At 67.3% G+C, this 23824-nt stretch overlaps 2 protein-coding genes across 4 annotated transcripts; one reads left to right on the top strand and one right to left on the bottom strand.

Annotated features, from left to right (window-relative positions):
• The first annotated feature begins 30 nt into the window (after nucleotides 1-30).
• On the top strand, nucleotides 31-15850 carry CCM2 (CCM2 scaffold protein). Of its 3 annotated transcripts, none has more exons than XM_083823238.1 (11): nucleotides 31-229; nucleotides 6239-6394; nucleotides 7178-7351; nucleotides 7981-8064; nucleotides 8308-8491; nucleotides 9726-9862; nucleotides 10784-10919; nucleotides 11396-11453; nucleotides 12079-12217; nucleotides 12640-12778; nucleotides 13724-15850. In XM_083823238.1, exons 1-11 carry the CDS (start codon nucleotides 200-202, stop codon nucleotides 14002-14004), a joined length of 1518 nt encoding a protein of 505 aa, XP_083679364.1. In that variant the 5' UTR covers nucleotides 31-199; the 3' UTR covers nucleotides 14005-15850. The 3 variants fall into 3 exon arrangements, with proteins under 3 accessions (XP_083679364.1, XP_083679365.1, XP_083679366.1); XM_083823240.1 differs by lacking the exon at nucleotides 31-229 and adding an exon at nucleotides 5882-5908; XM_083823239.1 differs by lacking the exon at nucleotides 6239-6394 and having other exon boundaries at nucleotides 32-229.
• Nucleotides 15851-16216: 366 nt separating this feature from the next.
• On the bottom strand, nucleotides 16217-23815 carry NACAD (NAC alpha domain containing). Its single transcript, XM_083827034.1, is given in 14 exon segments — nucleotides 16217-16383; nucleotides 16472-16594; nucleotides 16708-16839; nucleotides 16935-17081; nucleotides 17381-17464; nucleotides 17552-17640; nucleotides 17729-17980; nucleotides 18279-19242; nucleotides 19245-19790; nucleotides 19792-20201; nucleotides 20314-21401; nucleotides 21403-21491; nucleotides 21494-21636; nucleotides 23628-23815. Coding segments are annotated over 14 exon segments (4164 nt in total). The 5' UTR covers nucleotides 23710-23815; the 3' UTR covers nucleotides 16217-16368.
• Between the last annotated feature and the right edge of the window lie 9 nt (nucleotides 23816-23824).

Raw genomic sequence — 23824 nt, 5'->3', positions numbered from 1 at the left:
CAGTCCTCCGCGGCCGCCGCGCGGGGCACGCCGGGAAGGCGCCGCCCAAGATGGCGGCGGGCTGGAAGCGGGGCCGGGGGCGCTGAGGCGGCCGCGGGCCCCCGGGGCTCAGCCGGGAGCGCCCCGAGCCGGGCCCGGCCCCCGCCGCCGCCGCGCCGGGGATGCCCCGGGGGGGGCCGGGGCCGCCTCCGCAGCCGCTATGGAGGAGGAGGGCAGGAAGGGCCGCAAGGTGAGGGGGGGGGGGGGGGGCACGGCAGCGGGGCCGGCCCCGGGAGCGGCCCCTCACGGCCCCTCACGGCCCCTCACGGCCCCTCACGGCCCCTCACGGCCCGGCCCCGGCTCCCGGGTGGGGGGCTCGGGGGCGGGCGGGGAGCGGGGCTGCTGCTGCTGCGGGGCCTCGGGGGACGCCTCTCTGCTGCTTTGTGCCGCTTTTCCCTTTTTTCCCCCCCGTTTTCCCCTCTTTTTCCCTTTTTTCCCCACATTTTTCCCCTCTTTTTCCCCCCATTCTTCCCTTTTTTCCCCTTTTCCCCCTTCTTTTCCTCTCTTTTTCCCCCTATTCTTCTCTTTTTCCCCCTCTTTTCTCCCCCTTTTTCCCCCTCTTCCTCCCCAAGTTTTTCCCCCTTTCCTTCCTCCCCTTTTCCCTTTCCTTCCCCCTCGCTTTCCCTTTTTTTCCCCATTTTACGCTGTTCTTTGCCCGTGTTCTGCCTGCTTTCTGCCGTCTTTTGCTTATTTTCGCCATTTCACGCCGCGTTTCACCGTGGGAGGTGCAGCATGGGGCAGCTGCTCGCTGTACGCAGCCCCTCCGACAGGCTCTGAGCCCTGCCCCGCAGGACCAAGCCCGCCCCGGGGCTCCCAAGGCTCCCGGCCGAGCCCTGCGGTCACCGGCACCTCGGCGGTGGCCTCGGAGCCTCCTGCGGCCCCGCTGCCATCGAGGCGAGCTTGGAGCCGGACGCCTCTCGTGGGGCACCGTGAGTACGTCCCGCGCGGCCGGGTAGGAAGGGCTTCGCTCGAGGCTCTGCCCAGAACCCTGAATCCAGGACCTGGGGCTCCGAGCGCACCTCGGGAGGGCTCCGTGACGCTTCCCGGTGAGCTGCGTGCGGCGCAATGGGGTCGGCGGTGCTGGGGGACGGGGGAACAGGCCCGATCCCCGGGTCCGTGGCGTTCCCTTGCGTGGAAATCCCTCGTGCCTCAAGGGACAGATCTCGTCCCCTTGGCTGCGGGCGGTCGTAGAGCAGCTTCAGCGTTAATCCCAGTGCGTTCGCATGGAGGTGGCGCTCAGCCGAAGCACGGCACGAGGTGCCACCTCGTGTAGGAGCGGGGCCAGCTCTCCTCTCCCCTGACGGCCGCTGTTACCCGTTGCCAAAACCGAAGCAGTCCGTGCCTGCCGCCTCCCACAGCGACGCTCCCCGGGCACGCTGGGCAGAGGGCAGAGATCCCTGTCCTACCGGGCTGGCATCGTCTGGGGCTGCAGGTCCGACCGGGGCGAGTTTCCTGCGGGTTTTCCCTCGCGGTGATGCTGAGCCAGCTCTTCACCAAACCCCTGCGGTGTTCTTGAGCTTGGAGCACCGACAAGGAGCTCGTTTGGCTGCTGGGGCACAGGTTCCCAGCCCTGGGGGCTTGCAGGGAAAGCTCCTCCCCACGCTTTGCGTACAGTGAAAATCATCTCTGGGTGCAGGTGGCTGGTCCTGAGCCAGCAGGATTACGGGCTGGGACGGGGCAGGTGAGTTCCTTTTGGCCCTATTCGCGAGCAGCGTTGGGGCCGGGAGGGCAAATCCTGCGTTGGGGCGGGGCCGGGAGGGCAAATCCTGCATTGGGGCAGGGCCGGGAGGGCAAATCCTGCGTTGGGGCCCCTCGAGCAAGGAATGGGAGCGGCAGGATCGGGTGCTGAGCCTCCGCAGGGGTGAGGCAAGGCGGCGTTGGAGGCCCAGCGCGAGCCCCCAGCCCGGATATAACACGCCGAGGGACTGAGCTGCAGGTCCGAGCCTCCTTCCAGAAGGTTCTGGCCCCCAGGCGCCTGGGGGCGCGTCCGGGCTGGGGCAGGAGGCGCCGGCTCTGCGGGAATCACGAGGAGCGGAAGCTGCGCGAAGGCGGGTGCAGCCGGGAGGTAGGGCCTCCCGTTTTTCCCTGAAACGAGCACCCCGAGCGCCCGCTGCCTGGCTCTGTGGGCACGGGGCAGGGCAGGAGCCGTCCCCGCAGCCGACCCGCTTGGTGAGCAGGCGCGATTCTCCCGTCTCAAACCGTGCCGCTGCTGCCACCGCCTTGGGCTCTGTTTTCGTGCCTCGCGTTTAGGGCGGGGAGCTTTCCCCAGAGGGAAGGGAGGGGGATGGCCGGAGCTGCGTCAGCTCCGTCGGTGTTTACGGGGCAGGATGAGCTTCTGTGAAGCGTGCATCCAGGTGCCCTCGGCTCTGCGGTGCCGTTAGGGCAGAGTTTGGGGACGAAATGTGGGGTGAATCACGCCGTAGCCCTCAAAAGGGCTCCTGGCTCCTTTCGGGGCAGCCCCGGGTGCTCCGCCCGTGGCGCTTTCCCCCCTCAAACCCGGCACGGATGTCGTCGAGCGCCGGGCTGGGAGGAGAACCTCGGGGCTTGGGGCTCCGCGTCCTCTCCTCGCAGGAGCCGCGAGCTCCGGCTGTGCAGCGGGACCGCCGACGCCAGCGCATCCGCGGGGCGCGGGGTGGAGGCCGCCCGAAAAACGGGGGCCGGCTGCCTCCCTGCCTCCGCTTCGCCGCGCGACCGCCGCCTCCCGGCTCCTCCTCTCCCGCCGACACCGGGCTCCTGCTGAGGTGGACGTCGCTGTGCTCGTCCTCGTGGAATTCCACCCCCTTTTTTTTTTATTTTTTAAATTAAATTCGAGCTGTGGGAGCTGGGGGCTCCTCGTCCCCGGCCAGCCGCTGACGTTCGGAGGAGGCTGGTGGTTTCGGAGCGCGCCCGCTGCTCGGGGTCCGTGCACGGCCCTGCGAGGGCCCGAGGCTTGTCTGGCCGCCGTCCGTCTTGTGAAGGAGCGGCTGCAAACAGCGCCGGGCCATGCCCCCCCGGCCGGCCTGGCCCCGCGGAGAGGCCTGAATTCGCCTGAAACCGGCGAATTCCTCCGAAAATTTGGAGGAAAACCTCCGAATTCCCGAAGGGCTGCGAGGAAGCCGGGCTCGCCGCCCAATTTCCCCCCCCCCCCCCCCCAAAAAAAAACGGGGCACACGGCGACCCACGGAGCTCTTCCAGCAAATTCGGGTCGGAGGTGGCTCCGCTGCCTCCCTGGGCAGCTTCGGCGAGGGAGCGAGGGAGGAGCAGGGCCGGAGGAATCTCTGCGAGGAGGAACGAGGCTTTTGCTAAAAATAGCCGGGGAAAATTCCTTTCCTCTTGCCTCGAAGGAAAATCCCGGCCGGGAGGCCGGAGCCCGGCGCGGCGGTGCCAGACGTGAAAGCCCGGAGCCTCGCCTCGCTTTGCGGGTGGTTTTGTGCCACCCCTGGGCTGCTCCCGAGCTCCTTCCCCGCTTTTTTTTTTATGACCGACTTGGGTGCCCCCCCCCCCCCCCCGGCCCTGAGTCCCTGCGGTGCCAATTCAGCACTTTATCAAATCCCCCAACGCTGGAGGGACCCTCGGGGCCCCCCATAAAGGACCTGGGGGAGGTGTGTGTGTGTCCCCCCCAGCCCCGGAGCGCTGCGATGTCGGTGCCCCCCCCCGGCTCTTGGCCCGCGCAGGGAGCGCGCTGAAGGAGTGGAAGGAGTCGGGGGAAGGGGTTGAGGCCCGGCTGGGACGAAATAAACAGAATTAGGGGCACGGGGTGGGCCTGGTCTGGGGACGGGCGACTTGCGGTGGGGCGGAGGGGGATCGGGCTCTGCAGGAAGGGTCCCGGTGGCACCAAGGTCCCGCAGCTCTGGGATTGCACCCACTCCGAGGTGCGCACACCTGGAATCAGCCCAGGAGCCCTGGCACGGGCAGAGCTGAGCAGGGAACGGGCTGTAAAGCTGGCTGTAGGGTCCGTAAAACCAGCTCTAGGGTCCATAAAGCTGGCTTTAGTGTCTGTAAAACCAGCTGTAGGGTCCGTAAAGCCGGCTGCGGGGTCTGTAAAACCAGCTGTAGGGTCCATAAACCGGCTGTAGGGTCAGTAAAACTAGCTGTAGGGTTGGTAAAGCCGGCTGTAGGGTCCATAAAGCTGGCTGTAGGTTTGGTAAAGCCGGCTGTAGGGTCCGTAAAGCCGGCTGTAGGGTCCGTAAAGGCGGCTGTAGGGTCCGTAAAACCAGCTCTAGGGTCCATAAAGCTGGCTTTAATGTCTGTAAAACCAGCTGTAGGGTCGGTAAAACCAGCTGTAGGGTCCGTAAAGCCGGCTGTAGGGTCAGTAAAACTAGCTGTAGGGTTGGTAAAGCCGGCTGTAGGGTCCATAAAGCTGGCTGTAGGTTTGGTAAAACCAGCTCTAGGGTTGGTAAAACCAGCTGTAGGGCCGGTAAAACCAGCTGTAGGGTCAGTAAAACCGGCTGTAGGGTCCATAAAGCCGGCTGTAGGGTCGGTAAAGCTGGCTGTAAGGTCTGTAAAGCCAGCTGTAGGGTTGGTAAAACCAGCTCTAGGGTCGGTAAAACCGGCTGTAGGGTCCGTAAAACTGGCTGTAGGGTCCATAAAGCCGGCTGTAGGGTCTGTAAAACCAGCTGTAGGGTCGGTAAAGCCGGCTGCTGGCTGCTTTCTGCCCACTCTTCAGGGGCTGAGCCCCTGGCCCCCCTCCCGGCCCTGCCGTGGTTCCAGCACGGCTCCGTGGAGCGGGCCCAGGACGTCAGCTCCGCACCCGGCCCTCGTGGCAGGACTACGTGGGGGGGATACTGGGCATCCCCTGCCCGGCACACCTCCGGCTGTAATTTACACGCCGCCTCGTTACGTTTTTAATCGCCCACGGCTCGCGGCAGAGCGGCGGGACCCGGCGCGCCGTCCCGCCGTCGGGGCCGTCTGATCCGGCTTTCCACGGCTGCGCTCGCGAGAAGCCGCTCGAGTGGGTTACAGGGCTGCTCTCTCTCCCTTTACCTTCCCCCCGGAAAGGCTGAGCCTATTTAGGGCGCTGTCGAAAGCCTCGGCTCCTTTTTGGACGGGTGCAGACAGCCGGGAGGGGGCCCCGGGTGGAAAAAAACCAAATTCGGCGTCGGGATGGGGGGGTGGGGGGCAGCGCGTTCCCTGCTAGGGACACCCGGGTGCCCCTCGGAGCAGCCCCTTTGGCCCCCTGCGTGCCCACAGCTGCGTCCTCGGGGCCCTTCCCCGGGGCTTCTGAAGCCTGGAGGTGGCCCGGAGGTGTCGGCACGGGGCGGGGGCTGCCTCTTAGGGACACCCAAAAAAGCGTTTCTGAACCCGTTGTGCTGGCAAAGGCACTTCACCGGGGGCCGAGCACTGCTTTGGCTCAGCCCCCTGCAGCTCTCGAGGGGGGGGGAAACGAGGCCTAGGAAATCTGCGCGGCCCTCGGTGTCCCCCAGACGGAGCCGGAGGACGAGGTCGTACCAAAACGCCTGAAATTTGGAGGAGAAAGCGGGCTTAAAAAAATCCGCCCGGCTCCGGGAATATCGCCCGGCTGGGCGCGCCCCTCTGCTCTCCGGGGCCGGGACCGCGGAACGGCGAAACCCGCGGGCGCCAGCCTCACCCCGCCTGGAGCTGCCCCGCCCCTCAGACCCCCACCTTTCTCAAACCCCGTTTTTTTTGTTTTTTATTTTAACGAGAACCAAACATTTTCGCCGCTCGCAGGAGGAAGCTGCGGTTGGCGCGCTTCCGGGCCGCGATCTGCCAGGCGGGCGAGCGTGTGCGGCTCCGCCAGCCTCCGGCACCCACCGCGGGGCTCGGCGGCCCCTGTGCAGCTGGGGACAGCTCCCCCCCAAGTGGGGACGAGCTTTTGGGAAGCCCCCCCCCACGTCATCTCGCTGTAGCAGGGCGCTTCATGGAGGGCGAGGTAGGTGCTGGCTGAAATCGGCCCCCAAAAAGCCGCGGCTTTTCCGCCTTGTGCCACTGCTGCCCGCCGCCGCCCTGAATTTGGGCTCCCCGAGGAGCAGAATGCGGGCTGAGGATCCGATTCTCCCGCGGGGCTCGGGAGCACCCCCAGACTCGGGGGGAACCCCCCCCCCATTTCTCGGGGTTCGCTCACGTTTTGGGCCAGATCCGCGCAGTTCGGGCGCGGAAAGCGGAACCGGCCGGGCACCGCTCCGCTGGCCCAGCCCCGTCCCTGCCCTCAGCACGAGGGTTTCTTACAGGGGGTGGGGGAATTTCTTCTGTCCCGAGCCAGGAGCTGCCCCCTGCCCCTCGGCAGGAACCGCCTGGAGTTGGTGGCGCGGAGGGACGACGTTCCTCCTCCGGAGCCCGGCCCGGCGAGGGATGCTCTGCCCCTGCCCCGCAGTGCCTGGCGGTGCTGGCGTGCAGCAGAGCCGGGGAGCCCGGCCAGGTACGGTCCCGCTCGCTGTCCTCCGGCCCCCCCGTCGTCCTCCAAACCTCCCCCCTTTATTTTTATCTCCCCGGCACGCCCGGCTCGAAGGGAAGTGTTTCGGGGCCGGGCCGTCCCCGACGTCCTTGCAGCGGGCGGGGAGGCTGGGAAGTGCTGCTAACAGGAGCTCTTCCCCTACCGCTTCCCCGTCCCAGGGCGATGCTTTCGGGTTATTTCGGTCTCGCTGCCGTCTCTCGTGTTGCCGTCGATCCCTCGTGCTCGTCTAAATTGAGAAAAAGCAGCGCAAGGAGGCCTCCGGGCGCCGTGCCGTGCTTTTAGCTCGGGGCTTTCTGCGTCAGCAGCCGCGCCAAGGGGGAGCTGCCCGGGGACGCAGCGAGGAGAACGGGGATTTAACGGGGCGTGGGGGGGGGGGGTCTGCAGCAGTTGTGCTTCGTGGGCGTCCCCCAAGCCCGAGGGGAGGGTCAGGGGGTGCAGGGGCAGGACACGGGGTGAGGGTTTTAAGGTAAAAGAGGGTGGGTTTGGGTTAGACTCGAGGCCGAAATCCTTCCCTCTGCGGGCGGTGAGGCCTGGCGCAGGCTGCCCCCGGGAGCTGTGTTCCTAAATGTGGGGTGCTGCCGGGAAGGGAGAAAACACGTTTCCAGCAGAAGACAACGCGCTGGGATTCGTAGCTCTGAAGCCTGACCCCATCGGCCCACGGGGTGGAGGTGTCTGGGCCGGTGTCCCCCCAGCTCGGTGCTGGGCCCTCGTCCCCGACGCCCCGCCGTCTCCTCCTTCCCTCCGCAGCCTGGGATCGTGTCCCCTTTCAAGCGAGTCTTCCTGAAGGGTGAAAAAGGCCGCGACAAAAAGGCCCAGGAGAAGGTTACGGAGAGGCGGCCTCTCCACACCGTCGTGGTGTCCCTGCCCGACCGCGTCGAGCCGGACATCCTGCTGAACGACTACATCGAGAAAGAAGTGAAGGTAACGCCTGCCCGGCCGGGACCACGTCTCCCCCTCTCCTGCACCCTCCTGGGGACCTACATTTCACCCCGCAGGCAGCACGAGCACGGCACGGGACAAGGCTCACGGCTCTTTCACTTTCTTTTTCCCCCCTTGTGCCTCTGCGGGCGCTGAATTACCTTCCTCTGCAGTTTTGGAGGGCCTGGGGGCGGCTTTCTGCCTGCTGGCCTCACCCCTCCCGGGCACCCCTCTTGCAGAAATGGGTTTTTTCCTTCTCGGCTTGGCAGCTGGTGGCATTTTTGTAGCCCCTGCGAAATAGCTGGCGACGCGGCCTGCGGGAAAGGCGCTCCGTGGAGCCGCCGCCGAGCCGAAGGAAACAAATACTCGCTGCTCACTGCAGCGGCTGAACGGAGAGAGCGGCTCCAGGCAAGCTCCCTTCAGCTGGAGGAAGGCCCTCACTGCTCTTAGAGCGTGAGGCTCACCCTAAAAACGAGCGATTTTTCGTAGGTGGGTGCTATCCGGCAGCTTCAGGAGGGTTTGGGGGCACCGGGCGCGGAGCTGGCGGCGTCTCCCCTCCTGCAGCTGACCTGCTGGGGGGGGGCCCGCCGGTGTGTCAGAGACATCACAGCTGCCTGCTGCTCCTTTCCCAGTATTTAGGCCAGCTGACGTCCATCCCGGGGTACCTGAACCCCTCCAGCCGCACCGAGATCCTGCACCTGATCGATAACGCCAAGGTGAGCGTTCAGCCCTGCTGACCAGCCGCTCCGGCTCCGTGCCCGCGCGTGGAAGAAGGCTTGGGGGGGGGGTCCCTGGGGCGAGGTCCTGCCCCGAGCAGGATCCTCCCTCCCCGGGTGACCCCAGTGTGGGAGGGAAGCCTTAGAGAAGACTTCGGGAAGCCTCAGAGATCCTCCCCCCCCACACCCTGCTACCCAAGGGCAACCGGTTCGGCTTTTTAACGGCACCCGTGCTCGTTGCAGCGAGCGCACCAGCTCCCGGGGCAGCTGACCCCCGAGCACGACGCCGTGATCAGCCTGTCCGCCTACAACATCAAGCTGGTGTGGCGGGACGGGGAGGATCTCATCCTCAGGGTCCCCATCCACGACATCGCGTCCGTCTCCTACATCCGCGACGACTCGGCTCACTTGGTCGTGCTGAAAACAGGTAGGTCGGGGCCAGCGCGGGCAGGGCTTGGGGGGAGCAGTCCTGCTCCCGCTGACCCTAAGAGCTCGGGCGGTAGCCGGCCTGGTAGCGCTGGGAGCCGGAGATGCTAGCAAGGGGACGTTTTGGGGGCAACAAATGGTATTTTCGGCGCGTAGGGTGCCCAAAGGCAGGTGGCTGCCTTGCTGTGGGGCAGAGCCTCGTAGAGGCCGGATCGCCCCCGTGCGGGGCAGCGTTCCCCCGACAGAAACGGGACAAAGGTGATGCTGGCTGAGGACAGACCCGAGTAATTGGTGTCCTTCCTCCTGCCCTGAGCTGTTCCAGTCCCTCTTTTTCTCTTACTGTGAGGGCTGAGGAAGGGCTGGGACCCTCCCACCACGAGCGGCGGGACTCGCAGAGTACGAGCACGCAGGGCACGGTGAAGGACGTTGGAGCTGGGCCACGTACTCGGTTGTGTCGGGATGCACGGACTCGCGTCGTGCTTCGAAATTCCTCCCCCAGCCTCCAGCAGCTCTCCGACCCCGACAGAGATGGGGTTGAGCCCCGATGCTTAGGGCGGTGCAGTCCCAAGGCACAGCCATGCATCCTACAGCGCTGTGGGGTCCCCGCCGCGTGTCCTCCCGGGGCTGGGGAGACTGTGAGAGGTTTGGGGCTGCCGGAGGTGGGAGAAGTGTCCTGGGGAGAGGCTTGTGCCCGAGGAAGCTGGGGAGGGAGTGGAAGAGCAGGAGGGTGTACATGCCGTGGGGTCTGTAGCAGCTGGGGAGGGCTTGGGCATCCGTCCCCTGCAGCCCTGCCCGGGTTAAAGCCGCCTGGTTGGGGGCAGGCTGAGCTCCTTAGCGGCTGTAACGCCAGCGACTTACTGGATTACAGACCCTGCGACAGCAGAGGACGGGCTGGAGAACCAACGAACAGCCGGCTTCCGGGGCTGTAATTCTGCCGCAGGACTCCCGAGGCTGTCTGAGCCCCGGGAATTAAGGCAGCGGTTTATGGAGTTGTCGGGAACCTGCTCTAAATCACGGGGTCCGCATCCAAATGCTCTGCCCACGGGCGTCTTTCAGGCGGAGCTCCCTGCTCGGGGTGTTTTCTTCCTGGCCGCGGGATCCTGCACTCGTCTGGTTTGGGGGCTTTGCTCGCCCCGCAGGGAGGCGGCGTCGGGGACGGGGCTGGCGTGCAGAGGGCTCCTTGCTGCTTGCTCCCTGCCTCGGGCCTCCCGTGATGACTTCTGTGTTTTTCTCAGCTCAGGACCCCGGGATCTCCCCCAGCCAGAGTCTCTGCGCCGAGAGCTCCAAGGCGCTCACGTCGGGCTCGCTGTCGGAGAGCGGGGTGGTGCCCGTGGAGGCTTGCTGCTTGGTGGTGCTGGCTACGGAGAACAAAGTAAGGCTCCAAACACTCGGCTGACGCTGCCCCCCGGCTCCAGAGTCAGTTCTGAATTGCACTGGTGGTGGGAAGAGGTTTACAGGGAGGTTTTTATCACATTTAGACCGGGGTGGCCACAACCTCAGCAGAGGTGCCCCAGCCCCGTGACCTGCTTCAGACCCGAGACGCTCCCAGAAGACGCTCTGCCCTCGTTTGTGGTGCCTGCCGCCCGGAGCTTTCCCCAGCAGCAGGAAATCCGCGAAGGCAGCCGAATCTCCCCCCACAATAGGATTTGCTAGCCGGGGCATTTTCCTGGTGCTGACCCGGCAGTTTGTTTTATCCCGTGTCTGGATGCAGAGATTGCAACCCTGGCCAGCATGCTCCCGCAGCAGGAACCCTCTGCCTCGAGGGCGGCGTTGCACGCTCCTCGCTTCCAGCTGCGCCCTCAGTTCTGCTCCCCGGGGCGCCCGCACCGATTCGGGATGTAGGGCACGCGGCCGCAGTCCCGGGCGGCTGAGCCGAGGAAGGAGAAGAGACAGGACAGAGACGTGGGTGGGATTTAATAGCCGTGAGCTGCCGGGGGATGGAGCACCCGAGCACCCGCTGCCTCAGAGCAGAGAGCTGGGGTGCTTGCCCGGCCTTACAGCAGGGTGATGAGATGCCAGACAGCTCGGGGCTCGTCTCTCGCACCGAGGCGAATCCCTTGGGGCCAGAGGAGCAGGGAGAGCTAACCCGGCTGCCCCGCGGCTCCAGGTTTGTCACCTCAAGGCAGGCAGCGTCCCACGTCTTGGACAGGCAGGTTCCCTTCCCTTGCTGGGCAGGCAGCAGCCCCATAAACGCCACGCTCGGTACACACCGTCCCGTGCCACGCAGCCGTTGCAGGGAGCCGAGCTAAAGGCCGCTGCGCCACGCACCTCCCCTTCCCTGCTCCCTCCCCAGGTGACCGCGGAGGAGCTGTGCTCGCTCCTCAGCCAAGTCTTCCAGATTGTTTACACTGAGTCCACGATCGACTTCTTAGACAGAGCAATATTCGATGGGGCGTCCACGCCGACGCGGCACATGTCCCTGCACAGCGGTAAGCGCTCGCTCCGGGCGCCCCTTCCCGGCCTGAGCCTGCCCCCTCCGCGTCCCCTTCCTCACCCCCCTCCAAACAGAGCCAGCCCCCTGCTTCCCCTCCTGCGGGGTCATCTCTGTGCTGAGAACGAGCCCCTTTTTCTTTGACTGCACGCGAGGTGGAGCAGCACCAGGGAGCTCTCCTGCCTGGAGATGCTTCCAGGCTGCGGGGAGCCAAAAGACACGAGCCTTAGCCTGTCCTTGCTCCATACCCTTTGCCTTTCTGTTCCTGGGGGATGGAGGCAGTTAACCAGGCACCACGTCATCCCCAGGCGGTTGTGCATCTCCCCTGGGGCTCCGTGCCCAGCCCTGTGCCCCCTCACCCCCCTTCTCCCCTTCCAGCCCAAAAGCTGAGCCCCAAAGCGACGTGTTTGTAGGGCAGGGGCCAGGGCAAGCTCCTGCCTCCCAAACCTCACCCCTCCAACGTCTCCCTTGCAGATGACTCTTCTACAAAAGTGGACGTGAAAGAACCTTACGAGACAGAAGCAAGCACTGTGTAAGTTGAGCGTGAACGCGACGCGATGGCGCAGCCCTGGGGATAACACCTGGCTCACGCAGCCTCGCTGCCAGCTTTAAGCCCCCCCCCAGCAGGACCGCCGCACGCTGGGGAGCGCCTGCTGAGCCTGGCTGGAACGTTTCCCAGCATCAGCAGCGTCTGGGTGCAGCGGGGGCCTGCCAAATCAGCAGCCTTGGCAGCATTGTTCGGGTAGCGCTGCTCCCCCGCGGTCACGTAGGCACGGCGGGGCTGGGGCTGTCACCCCGCTGCTCCTGGCTCGGTGACCACCGCAAGCGTAAGAGCAGTCGTGGGCTGAAAACCTGGCCCACAAACTGCTGGGTTCGAGTCGAGTCTCAAGTCGATCGATACTGTTTGAGAGTTTAAGATTTAACACCGAAATAAGATGGTCGGGGACCTTTATTTTTTGGGACCTTTTCCCCCCGCTTTTCTGAAAAGGAAAAGCGCTTGGAGGGGAATCCGTCCCTCCGCAGGGCTTCGTGTCCAGCAAATCACAGGGCTGATGCGCTCCTTGTTAGTTCTGCTGTACATGAGCGCCCCTCCAGGAGCAACGTGACCCAGAGCTCCTCGGGCGCGGGGGGTGGCTCACCGGCTCTTCGTGTTCCAGTTCCTTTCCAGAAGCCTTAGAAGCGGGTGACAACTCCCCCTCCTCCTTCCTGCCGCAGCAGTCTCCCCACATCAAGACTGTCAGCGAGAGCGAGCTGAGCACCACGGCCACGGAGCTGCTGCAGGACTACATGATGACGGTAGGGCGCCCACGAGGGGGAGGTCGCCTTCCCTTTCGGGTGTCTGCGCGCCACTTCTCGGGCAAATCTTGCTTGGCTCCCAGTTCAGGCTCATCTTGACCTCCTGCGGGAGCACCCCCACCCCCTGGTCCCCTCGCAGCGTGGGGGGACGCGTCCCAGCACCCCAGGCTGGTCATTTTGTGAGCCACGCTCCCCGCACGCGCTCGCAGCATGTCCCAGCCCAAAAGCTGCCAGCTCAGCAGCAGCTTTGCGCCGTCCCCTCCTGCTTGTCCCCTGGGAGCGCTGCGGCTCAGTGGCTCCTGCCGCAGTAGCGGCGAAAGCAGTCCCCAGCCTTCCCGTGATCTCTCCTTCCTCCCCGTCTCAGAGCTCGGAGCGCTCCGAAAATAACTCGGTGCCGTTGGCGGTGTGCTTCTCTCCCTCAGCTACGGACGAAGCTCTCTTCCCAAGAGATCCAGCAGTTCGCCATGCTCCTGCACGAGTACCGCAACGGGGCCTCCATCCACGAGTTCTGCATCAACCTGAAGCAGCTCTATGGGGACAGCAGGAAGTTCCTGCTCCTGGGTGAGTGGCTCCGCCTTTCCGTCTCGCGTTGCTTCAGGCTGCTGCTGCTGCTCGTCTTTGTGGGCTCGGCGCGAGCTCCTCGGCCACCAGACGGCGAGCAGGGCGCGATGCTCAGGGCCCTGTAGGATTCCGCGTGCTGGGGGCGCTCAGAACTGTTCCTGGCCAAGCAGCGAGGTGTTCGACACGGGACAGGTTTGGCGTTCGGCCCTCTGGTTTGCACAGGGTGCCTCGGGGACCTACGCCCTCATGAAGTGACCTTACAATCCCAGAAGGACGGGCAGCACCCAGGTGGTGCTGTGCAGCGCCAGCAGGCGGGCGTTAGGTGGGAAGGGAGCAGGACCCTTCTGTTTCCCTTCGCCAAAAGGAGGCTGACAGCCTCAGGGGCTCTCAGAGTCCCTCAGCTCAGTCTCCCTGCTTAATTTTGGCTCCAATCCTCTCAAACAGCGTTAATAACCAGAGCCTTCCCCAGCACCTAGCTTTACGTCCCCCTCACCCTTTGGCCCCGAGTTTTTGGGTGCATGGGGTTTCCTTCCAAGCACTTCGGGTGGCAAGGAGGCGCACATAGCAGCCCTGCTGGATTTTCGGCTGACCCCTGCCCGTGCTGAGCTGCCAGCCCCAGGGCAGGATGCGGGGATGGGGCAGGGACAGATGTCCCGAGCCCGCCCTCCCTCCCTCGTTTAATCTCCCGCTGATGCCGTTAGGGTAATGAGCTCGAGGCCAAGCAACGTGCCGCGGTGCTGAAGCGGCAGCCAGCCCTTCTGAGCTCAGGAAATCCTGCCTCAGCCCCGTCAGCTCTCCGCAGCCCCTGCCCAGCAGCGTGGCTCGGGGCTGTGAGTGGGAGAGGTGGCCACCAGATGGAGTCCCTGGTGGCCCAGGCCCCGGTAGCGCTGGGTGACGCAGCTCCTATTTCTCCTACTTCTCCTTGTGTCTCCTTTCGTGGGGCAGGCCTGCGGCCCTTCATCCCCGAGAAGGACAGCCAACACTTCGAGAACTTCCTGGAGACCATCGGGGTGAAGGACGGCCGCGGCATCATCACGGACAGCTTCGGGAGGTACCGGCGGACGCTGAGCACCACCTCCAACTCCACCACCAACGGCAACGGCGCGGCGGGCAGCTCGGACGACCAGTCCGTGCCCTCGGAGGAGGACGAGTGGGACCGCATGATCTCGCACATCAGCAACGACATCGAAGCCCTGGGGTGCAGCATGGACCGCGACTCCTCCTGAGGGCGGCCCCCCTCCCTGAGGGAACCTCCGCTCCCAAAGAGGATTTGGGGGATGGAGCGGGATGGAATCACCCTCCCGGCCTCTTCAACGGCTTCGCTGGCCCCCCCAGAGGCCGTCCAGCAGGAGGCTGTGCGTGCCCACGGGGGCGCTGCAGCGGGGGAGCCGGGCAGGAGCCCGGCCTTCAGCCTCCCCTGGTGTGGCTCCGGCGCCGTGCGGGGAGCGGGGCCGAGACGAGCTGGCTGCAGCCCCCTCCCTCTCCCTGGTTTACAGTTTTGCACATGGTGTCCCTCCTGTAACTGCTCTCCTCCTCCCTGCTCCCCCCCCCTTCTCCCCGTTTCGAATGAAGTTTACCACAATGTGAATTATTTAAAGCTCGCCTCCACGTCGTCAAAGCATTTCGCACCCGGGGACCAGGCCCTGCTGCCCCTCCCCAGTGCTGCTGCTGCTGCTCCCCCAGGCAGCCTCCACGCTTCGTGCCCTGCAGCAGCCCGGACTGCAAACCCCCCGTCCAACCCCCCCGGGCTCTGCTCAGGAGGTGGTGGGACGGGGGCAGCACCCGCCGGTGGCTCCCCACGGTGCCCCAGGGAGCTGAGCTCCGCGCCAGGACCCCCCCGAGGACGGCCGCAGGGCAGGGCAGAGATGTTGTATATATTTTACAGGCTGTTACAAACACTTTTTTTTTAAACCTGTATCCCTCAGCCTTCTGGGTTTTTTTTTTTGCCCTCCAAATCCCTGCCCTTGCCCCAAGCCAGCACCAGCAGGGCCCTGGGAGGAAGGAGGGCAGGCAGAGGAAGAGGAGGAGGAGGAGGGACAGGGAGCCTGGGGGGGGCTCCGGCAGCCCGGAGCTGGCAGGGACGGCTCGCTGGGAGCCCAGACGCTTGCTCAGCACCCTGCACCCAGCCCGCCCCCGCCTCATGCGCATTCCTCACGCTTTGTCCGGGGGCTTTGTGGGGCTTTGGCTGAGTTTTGCGGCTTCCCCCCCCGCTGGGACACGGCCCCAGGGCACCCGCTGGCACCTTTTCCACACCACCGGGCTGCTCCGATTAACCAGACCTCTCTCTGCTGCATGAACCCACCGCCTCAGCGCCATCCTGCCGGGGCTCCCAGCACCGAGCCTTCATCCTGCCGTCCTCCTCCTCCTCCTCGCTCAGCCCCACTGCGCCGGGCGCTTCTTACCCCCTGTTCCTGCAGGCTCCGCGCTGGGAATCGCGGCCAGGGCACGGGCGCAGCCGGGGGGGGGCTCCTCCTGCTCAGCATCACCCGTCAGCCCCGAGCAGGGGAGGGAGGGAGCCCCTGCACCTCCAGCAGCGGGGCCCGGGGTTCATTTTCTTCTTAAAAAAAGAAAAAATGAGAAAAACAAAAAAGCCAAGCTCGCGAGCCAGGGGTACCGGCGCTGGGCTCCCAACGAGCGCTGGGAGCATCAGGCCAGAACCCCGGCTCCGTCGAGTCCTCAGTGCCTTCTTACTTCTTACACCCTGCCAACTAAAAAAAACACCCAAAACCCACCCCCAAACCACACACCGACGCTCGAGTCATTGACTACGCCGGAAAAATTTGGAAAAAACCCTATTTTTGGACTGGTTGTGTATGGAGATCTTTAGCAGCTCACAGTTTTTTTTTTTTTAATACTCTGTTCACGGGGAAATGTGGCTGGGAGCTGGCCCTGACCCTGCGCTGGAGCTCTGGTGGGCAGGGGGCTGAGCACCGGGGGGGTTCCAGCCCCCGGTGCTGCTGGAGCTGGGGGGGGGGGGGGGGACACGCCACGGTGGGGCCGGGGGTGGTTTGTATGTATGCTTTCTGTACAGAGCATTGTTAGAGGTAAATATTAAAAAAAACTCTGCACCCCACGGCGCTTTGTCGTCTCCTTGCTCAGCCCTCGCTCACCTCCCCTCCGGCCAACACCGGGAGCCCAAAACCCAATGCTCCGAGGGCTGGGGGGGTGATGGCCCCAAACGGGGCTGTGCCCTCCCCAAAAACACCCCCAAATTGGGGGTCCCCAGCCCATGGTGGGCAAGGGGGGGGGCTCAGCCCCATCCCACCCCCAGGTGCCACCATGGGGGTCTCCATCCCACCTCCCTGAGCACCCGGTCCCCGTCCTACACCCCCCCAACCCCGCTACCTGGGGGTGGGGGGGGCTGCAGGAGCCCCCCAACCCCCCCAAACCCCACAGAGAGGGCCCCCCCCCCCCAAATCACCAGGCGTGGAGGCGGGGTGCGATCCCAGTGATGCATGAGGCCATTTATTGAGCATTACAGAGGCGGGCGAGGCGAAGGCGCGGGGCTAAAGGATGCCGGGGGGGGGGGGAAAGGAAGAGGAGGAGAACTGTGCACCTATACAGGGAGGGGGGCCGGGGAGGCCCGGCCGCTACATGGTCAGCTCCTGTGGGGGAGGAGAACACAGCGTCAGGCACCGCGGGGTGGGGATGACCCCACAAATACACCCCCCCCTGCCCCCCCCCCCAGCTCACCATGATGGCGTTGACGATGTCGTTGTTGTTGTGCCTGAGCGCCCGCACGGCTTTGGGGCGCGAGACGTTGGCCTGGGCCATGACCAGCTCGATGTCCCGCACCTCCAGCCCCGTCTCGTCCACCTGCGGGAGCAGGGACAGCGCCGTCACCCCCACCCCGTCACCCCCCCCCCACCCCACAAATCCCACTGGGGGGGTGGGTCTCGGCCCCCCCCGCCCAGCCCCATCCCGCCCACCTCCTCCTCCTCCTCGCTCTCCTCCTTGATGGTGAGGGCGGGCGCCGTCTCGGTGATCAGCGGCGAGTGCTCCATGGGCACCTTGAACTTCTCCGCCGCAGCCTTGTGCACCTGCTGCGACAGGTCCTCGATCTGCGGGGACGAGGAGAAGGAAGGGGGGGGGGGGGTCACCGGCTGCTCCCCGGGGACCTCCCACCCCCCAGGGACCAAGGACCCCCCCCCTCAACCTTGGCTTCCCCGAAGACGATGTAGATGTCGGACGCGGGGCTCTTGAAGACGTCGGGCTTGGTGATGACGAAGAGGATGTTCTTGGACTTGCGGATGGTGATGCGGGTGACGCCGTGGATCTGCCTCAGACCCAGCTTGGACATGGCCTGGGGTTGGGGTGGGGGGGGGGGGGGGGGGGAAAAACGTGTTTGGGGTCAGCCCCAGGGACCCCGCTGGGTCCGGTGGTGCAGAGCCCGGGGCTCAGCAATGGGATAACGCAGGACGGGGACAGGGCTGTCCCCAGGCTGAGCTGCCCCACAAGGCGGGGACACCCCCCCAAGGGACCCAGCCGTGACCCCAGGGATGGTGACAGCACCCTGGGGAGGACACGGGGTCCCAACCCACCCCCCCCCAAAAAATAAACCCCATGGGACATCAATGCCAATCCCACCGGTGCCCATCCCACCTTCCTGGCCTTCTTCTCGCTCCGGCTCTGCTTGGCTTTGCTGATGCTCTCCTCCCCGGTGCCCAGCGAGTGGGTGAGTGGTGCCTGCAGGGGGGGGACGGCAGCAGGTGACAGGGGGCCACGGTCCCTCGGGTGCCCCGGGACGGGGGCTCCGAGCCCCCAGCCCTATACCTGGGTCTGTGCCGGCCGTGGCTCCGCGCCCTCGGGCTCCTCCAGCTCCGGGATGGACTCATCGTTGCTCTCCGACTCGTTGCACGACCCTGCACAAGCCAAAAGGACCAGGTTGGCGATGCCACCACCACCCCAAACACCCCAAAACCCCCCCAAATCTCCCCCCTCCCCCCTCACCTTTATGGTTGGCCTCGCCCCGCCGCGGCGCTGCCTTGTCCTCGAGCAGGGCGATGGCGGGCAGGTGCTCGGCGGCGCCGGGGCAGCGGTAGGGCAGCTCGGCCTCGCTGGAGGAGCTCGACTCGGACTGCACCGAGCCCCGGGGCGCCCGGCGGGGCCCCCCCTCCGCCGCCTCCGGCCCCCGTGCGCCCTTGGTGCCGCCCGGTGCCTTCCTGCCCCGCGCCTTCTCCTTCTGCGGGGACGGCTCCAGCGCTGCGGGGATGGGAGATGTTGGGGTCACCACATCCCCATGGCCCGGCATGCCCCCCCCAAGAAGCAAGGGGAAGCCCCATCACCCAAAATCGGGCTTTGTAGGGACCCCAGGCACCCCCCCCCCCCCCCCAGGGGCTGGAACCTGGGATGCTCGCCCTGATCCCAGCACCACCCAACCCCGCATGCGCCTCTCGGGACCCCACGAACAAACCCATGGGATGGGGACAGCACCGCCCAACCCCACACGTGCCTCTTGGGACCCCACAAAGGCACCCATAGGGATGGGGACGGCCCTTACCCTCCAGCCGCTTCCTGGAGGCCGGCGGGACAGACGGATGCTCCTCCGGCCGCTCGGCGAGCCCTGAGGTGTCCTCCGAGCGCGGCGGCGAGGAGGAGAGAGGAGGCACTTGGATGAGTTTGGAGAGCGGCGGGCAGGCGGCCGGCACCGAAACCTCGGCCGGCACCGAAACCTCGGCCGGCACCGCCAGGACCTCTTGGGGTGCGCGGTCCTCGGGGGAGCTGGGCTCTGCTGGGGGGTCTGAGGGCACCAAAACGGCCTCGGTGGGGCTGGGGGTGGCCTCCGCGGCCTCCCCACCCTCCTCAGGGCTGGGTGTGGGGCCGGATCCTGCTGCCACCTCCTCCTCCTCCTCCTGCTGCTGCTCAGGGGGTGCTGGGGGTTGCTCGCCCTCTGCCGGGACTTTGGCTTCGGGTTCTTCACCGGGGGGGAGCAGCGGGGGCTCCTCGTCCTGCGCGGGGCAGGCCGGAGGGGTGCGCGGGGGGCTCCCCGCATCGCCCGGCTCCTGGGGCTCTTTGGGTTCAGGTGTGGCGACGGCGGCTTCGGCCTCAGCCTGGGGAGGCTGCGGAGGCTCCACAGCAGCAGCGGCGGCGGGGGGAGTTTGTCCGGGCCCCCCCGGTCGCTGCGGTGCCGGCAGGTCCCCGAAGGCGCCCTGCAGCATGGTGGCCACGTGCCGGCGGTCCTCCGCGCTCTCCGGCAAGGCACCGAGTGGTGGTGATGGTGGTGGTGGGAGCAGTTCGAGGGGGGCCGGGGGGGTCCCCACGTACACCTCCCGCTCCGAGGCGGTGAAGCGCAGCGGCGGGGGGCTGGAGGCCGGGGGCAGCAGGCAGAGGGCCATGCAGGGCCGCGGGGCCGGGGAGGGGAGGCCGGGGGCGGCCGCTTCCCCCGCGCTGTCCTCGGGGGCGGTGAAGAAGCTGGAGTCGGTGCGGGAGCGCGAGGTGTCCAGCAGCTCCGGCGACGAGTCCTCGAGGAGGAGGAGGCGGTGGCATCCCACTCGGCCTCCGCGCTGGCCGAGGCCGGCTCCGGGCTCTGCTCCCGCTCCAGGTCCTCGCTGGAGGCTTCATCCTCGGAGGCGGCGTCGGGCTCATCCGCGTCCCTCATCTCGTCCGCGTCCCCCGGCGCGGGGCTGAGCGCCTCCTCCAGCGCCTCGGCAGTGTCACTGCCACCATCGCTCGCGGCCAGCGGCGGGGACTCGCTGCCCGAGGCCTCCCCGTCCTCGTGGAGGGCCTCATCCTGCTCAGGGGCCTCATCCTGCTCAGGGGCCTCATCCTGCTCAGGGGCCTCATCCTGCTCAGGGGCCTCCTCCGTGACGCCGTCCTGCAGGTCGGGGACATCCTCACCCAGGCTGGGCGCTGCCGTGGGGTCCGTCCTGCCGTCCTCGTGGCCACCGGCCTCGTGGTCCGGGCTGTCGAGGTCACCTTGCTCAGGCGGGCACGGAGGCTCGGGGGTCTCCGCTGTGGTGGCGTCAAGCTCGTGGTCACCATTGGTGGCAGGCAGCGTGGGGGCATCCCCCCCCGGCCCCATCGGGTTCGGGGTCTTTGGTCTCCCCAGCACAGGGGGGCTGCGGGGCGCTGCCGCTCGCTGCGGCCTCCGGTTCCAGCCCCGTGCCGGGGTCAGCCTCCGGCTGGGCCTCCGCCACCTCTGGTGTCACCTCCGCCACCTCTGGTGTCACCTCCGCCACCTCTGGTGTCACCTCCGCCACCTCTGGTGTCACCTCCGCCACCTCTGGTGTCACCTCCTCGGCCTCCTCCGGGGGCACAGACTCCGTGGGGACGGCGGCCTCCGTGGGGGGAGGCTCCTCTGGGACGGGGCCTGGTCTTGCAGGACGTCGGGCTCCAGGGTGGAGGCTTCCTCCAGCTCCGAGGAGGATGAGGAGGAGCTGAAGGTCTCGCCCATCAGCTCCACGCTGACTTCTGTGGTGGGAGCCTCAACGGAGGCCACCTCAGAGGCCACCACCACCTCCTCTTCCTCCTCTTCCTCCTCCTCGTCCTCCTCCTCCACCTCTTCCTCCTCTTCCTCAACCTCCTCTTCCTCTCCTACAACCGGGTGGGCACCATCCTGCTCCACACCCAGCGCCCCCAGCTCCTCGCACGTGGTCTCAGGGTCCTCCTCGGTGCTGGGGGGTGCCTCCAAAATGGGGGGCTGGGGGCTGCCTCGTGCCGTGGGGACCCTCCTGGTGATGCCCTCTCATCCCCGCCGGGGGTGACGCTGCCGCTGCCCGTCCCGTCGGGCTGCGCGGCGCCGCCACGCAGGTGCAGCTCGATGTCCCCGGAGGCCTCGGAGGAGGGCTCGGTGTCGCCGGGGGTGGCGGTGGCCGGGGGGGGCCCCCCCGCCCCTCCCAGCGCGTGGCGCTCGGTGCCGTAGAGCCGCTCGTCCTCCTCGCCGTCGTAGGAGGCCGAGTCGGAGGAGGCCGAGGTGTCGTCGCGGAAGGCGAAGGACTCGTCCACCCCCTCGTTGATGGAGGTCTCGGAGAGCGAGCGCAGGAAGGAGGCCGAGGTGCTGGGGTCTTCGTCTTCCTCCTCCTCCTCCTCATCTTCCTCTTCATCCTCCTCCTCCCCGGAGAGGGGCTCGGCCGCCGCCTCGGCCGGCACCAGCGTGATCTCCACGGCCTCGGCCTCAAAGAGGAGGCTGCCGCGGAAGGGCAGCAGCGCCGCGGGGATGAGGCCGGCGGGGGCCACCTGGGGCAGCTCCGAGCCTTCCTCCACCAGCGCCTGCCCGCTGCCTTCATCCTCTTCCTCCTCCTCCTCCTCTTCCTCCTCCTGCCCGGCCGACGCCGCGTCCTCATCCTCGGAGGAGGAAGACGACGACGGGGAGCGGTGCGTGAAGGCCGCCGGCCCGGCCTCGCCGTCGGGGGCCTCGGCCAGGAGGTTCGGGGAGCAGGACGGGGAGGTGCTGGCGGTCCCCGAGGACCCCCAGCTGCCCCCCTCGGCCGTCATGTAGGAGCCGGACGGGGAGGTGGGGGGCGAGCCCAGCCCCTCGCTCTCCGCATCCCCCCCGTCCTCCTCGGCCTTGGGGCGAGGCCCCCCCGTCCGCACGGGGGTGGAGGGGGCCGTGAAGAAGAGGTCGGGGTCCAGGCCGGCGGGGGGGCGGCCGGCGGGGGGGGGGGGGCTCGGGGTGGGGTTTGGGGGGGCAGCACGTCTCCTCGCCCATGACGATGCGGGTGTCCAGGGGGTCGGCAGGCAGGGCCGGGGGGGCTGGTGGTGGTGGCGGCGGGGGGGGCGGCAGCCCTTGGCGGGGGGGCCGTGCTCGGCCGCGTCGGGGGCGGAGGGGCCGGGGGCCGCGTCGCAGCTGGCCCCCTCGGGCTGCGGGCGGGCCTCCTCCTTGGTGGGCATCGGGGTGGCGGCGGCGTCCCCCGGGGGGGCTGTGGAGAGAGGGGGTCAGTGTGTGGGGGGGGCAGAGCACCCTGTTATATCTCACCCCCCCCCCACACACACACAGACACCCCAAAATGGGGCAGGCCCCCGCTCTGTCCTCACAGAGGGAGGGGGCAGAGCCCAGGGAAGATTGTAGGGGTGACCCCGTCCCCCCCAAAAAGAGACACCCCTTTATCTAAGCGGGGGGCACCACAGGTTTTGGGGGTGCTGGAGGGGTCTTGTGGGGGGGGGGAGTAGCCAGAAGTCCCAACCCCCCCCACCTGCATCCCCTGGATGACACAGCTGCACCCAGGACATTTGGGATCAGGGGGGGCAACCCTAAGCATTGAGTCCCCACCTGGGGGGGGGGGGGAACAACAACCACCCCCCACCCCCCAAAAAAAAAAAAAACCCACCACACCCTAACCCCACCGCTCATCCCTGCGCTGAGTGTGGGGGGGGCCCAGCCCCGAGGGGCACGCAGCCCTCCCCACCCCATAACGCCCCCGAAAACTCTCAGCAGCCCCCCCCCCAAAAAAAAAAACCACAAGGAGCCCCCCGCCCCCCCCGTTACCTGGGGCCCTCAGGGGTGGCTCCATGGGGCGGGGGAGGCTCCGGCAGCACCCAGAGCCCCCACCAGGACCAGGCTCCGGCACCCACCTCGAGCTGCCCCATGCGCCCCCCGGGGGGGTTATATAGGGGCGAGGGGCGGGGGCGGGCTGCGGGGCTGCTGGGAACGGGGAGGGGCCGCCCTCGGGGATTTTTTTTTTTTGGGGGGGGGGAAGCTCAGGGGGTGTCCCTATAAGGGATGGGGGTCCCGTTTTGGGGGCGGTGTTGGGGGGGGGGCACATCAGTTCCCCCAGGTTTTTGGGGTGGTGTCTATGCTGCGCCTATGGGGGGCTGGGGGGGGCTGTGCCCTATATGGGGGGGGGCTTTGGGACCCCCCATTTGCACCCTGAGAAGTGGCTGGGGGTGTGGGGGGGGCTTTTTGTCCCCAGTTTGAGCCCCGGGGGGGGGGGGGGGACATAGGGGGCTGGGACAGCGGGGTTGGGGCACCCCCACTCTGTCCCTATGGGGATAAACCCCCGGCCCCCCCCCCCCCCCAGCACCAATCTCACCAAGGGGACACCCCCCCCATCACCGAGCCCCCCCCCGTGCACCCCCCCCCAGCCCCGTGGGGTCTCTTTAACCCTTCAATGCCCGGGGGGGGGCCCTGATCCCACCCCCCCACGCCTTGCCCCATCCCCTCCCTTCACCTCCCCCCCCCCCAGGGCCCCCCCGGTGTCCCCCCAGCCCCGCACCCTGGGGACACGCAGGGGGGGGTGGCAGCGGGACGGGGGCACCGCTCGGGACCCTCCCCCCCCCCCCCCGGCCCCGTCTCTGCGGGGTGACCTTGGGGCGCGGTGACCGATGGCCCTTGGGTGGGGGTGGGGGGGAGGGGTGGGGGGCGTGGGGCCGGCCGGCCCGGGCACCCTTGGGTGCTGCGGGGCCTCCCCGTATCGGGGGCACGACTTGGGGCTGGGGGAGGGTCAGGGTGGTGTCCCCAGGGTGGCATCCCCCCCCCCCCCCCCCGGCGTGGAGGGGCAGGAGAGCCTCAGGGCGAGCGCTGCCGCCCCGCGTCCTCCATCCCTGCGTCCTCCTCTGTCTCCGTCCTCCATCCCTCCAGCCTCCGTCCCTCCGTCCCTCCAGCCTCCGTCCTTACAGCCTCCGTCCTTACAGCCTCCGTCCCTCCAGCCTCCATCCCTCCGTCCCTCCGTCCCTCCGTCCTCCATCCTCCCAGCCTCCATCCCTCCAGCCTCCGTCCCTCCAGCCCTACATCCTCCGCCCCTGCAGCCTCCGTCCCTCCATCCCTACGTCCTCCGCCCCTGCAGCCTCCAACCCTGCAGCCTCCAGCCCCAGCAGCCTCCATCCCTCCATCCCCGCGCCCTCCATCCTCACGTCCTCCCTCCCTCGCCTCCGGCCCCGCGGCCTCCCTCGGCCGCCATCCCCGCGGCCTCACCTGCCTCCTCCTCCTCGGAGCCCGGGGGGAGGCCGGCCTCCAGCTGCAGCCCAGGGGGGCTCGAGGCCGACTCTCCGGGCATGGCGGCGGGGCCGGGGACCCCCCAGGCCGGCCCGAGGCCGGCTCAGCCCGCGGCTCGGCTCGGCGGCGTTGGGCGACGGCGGCTGCGCCGGGCGAGGCTGAGCATCGGTGCTGGG

Source organism: Anser anser (genome assembly GCF_964211835.1).
Source record: "Anser anser genome assembly, chromosome: 2".
NCBI classification, from domain to species: Eukaryota; Metazoa; Chordata; class Aves; order Anseriformes; family Anatidae; genus Anser; species Anser anser.
The sequence above is the reverse complement of the archived record's forward strand: the minus strand, read 5'-3'. Positions and strand labels throughout refer to the sequence as shown.

What these genes read in the sequence shown, in the direction of transcription:
- CCM2 (XM_083823238.1), top strand. Translation starts at nt 200, where the DNA reads ATGGAGGAGGAGGGCAGGAAGGGCCGCAAG. An exon ending in ACATCGAGAAAGAAGTGAAG is followed by an intron (nt 7,352 to 7,980) that starts GTAACGCCTGCC and finishes CTCCTTTCCCAG; the next exon opens with TATTTAGGCCAGCTGACGTC. An exon ending in CTTGGTCGTGCTGAAAACAG is followed by an intron (nt 8,492 to 9,725) that starts GTAGGTCGGGGC and finishes TGTTTTTCTCAG; the next exon opens with CTCAGGACCCCGGGATCTCC.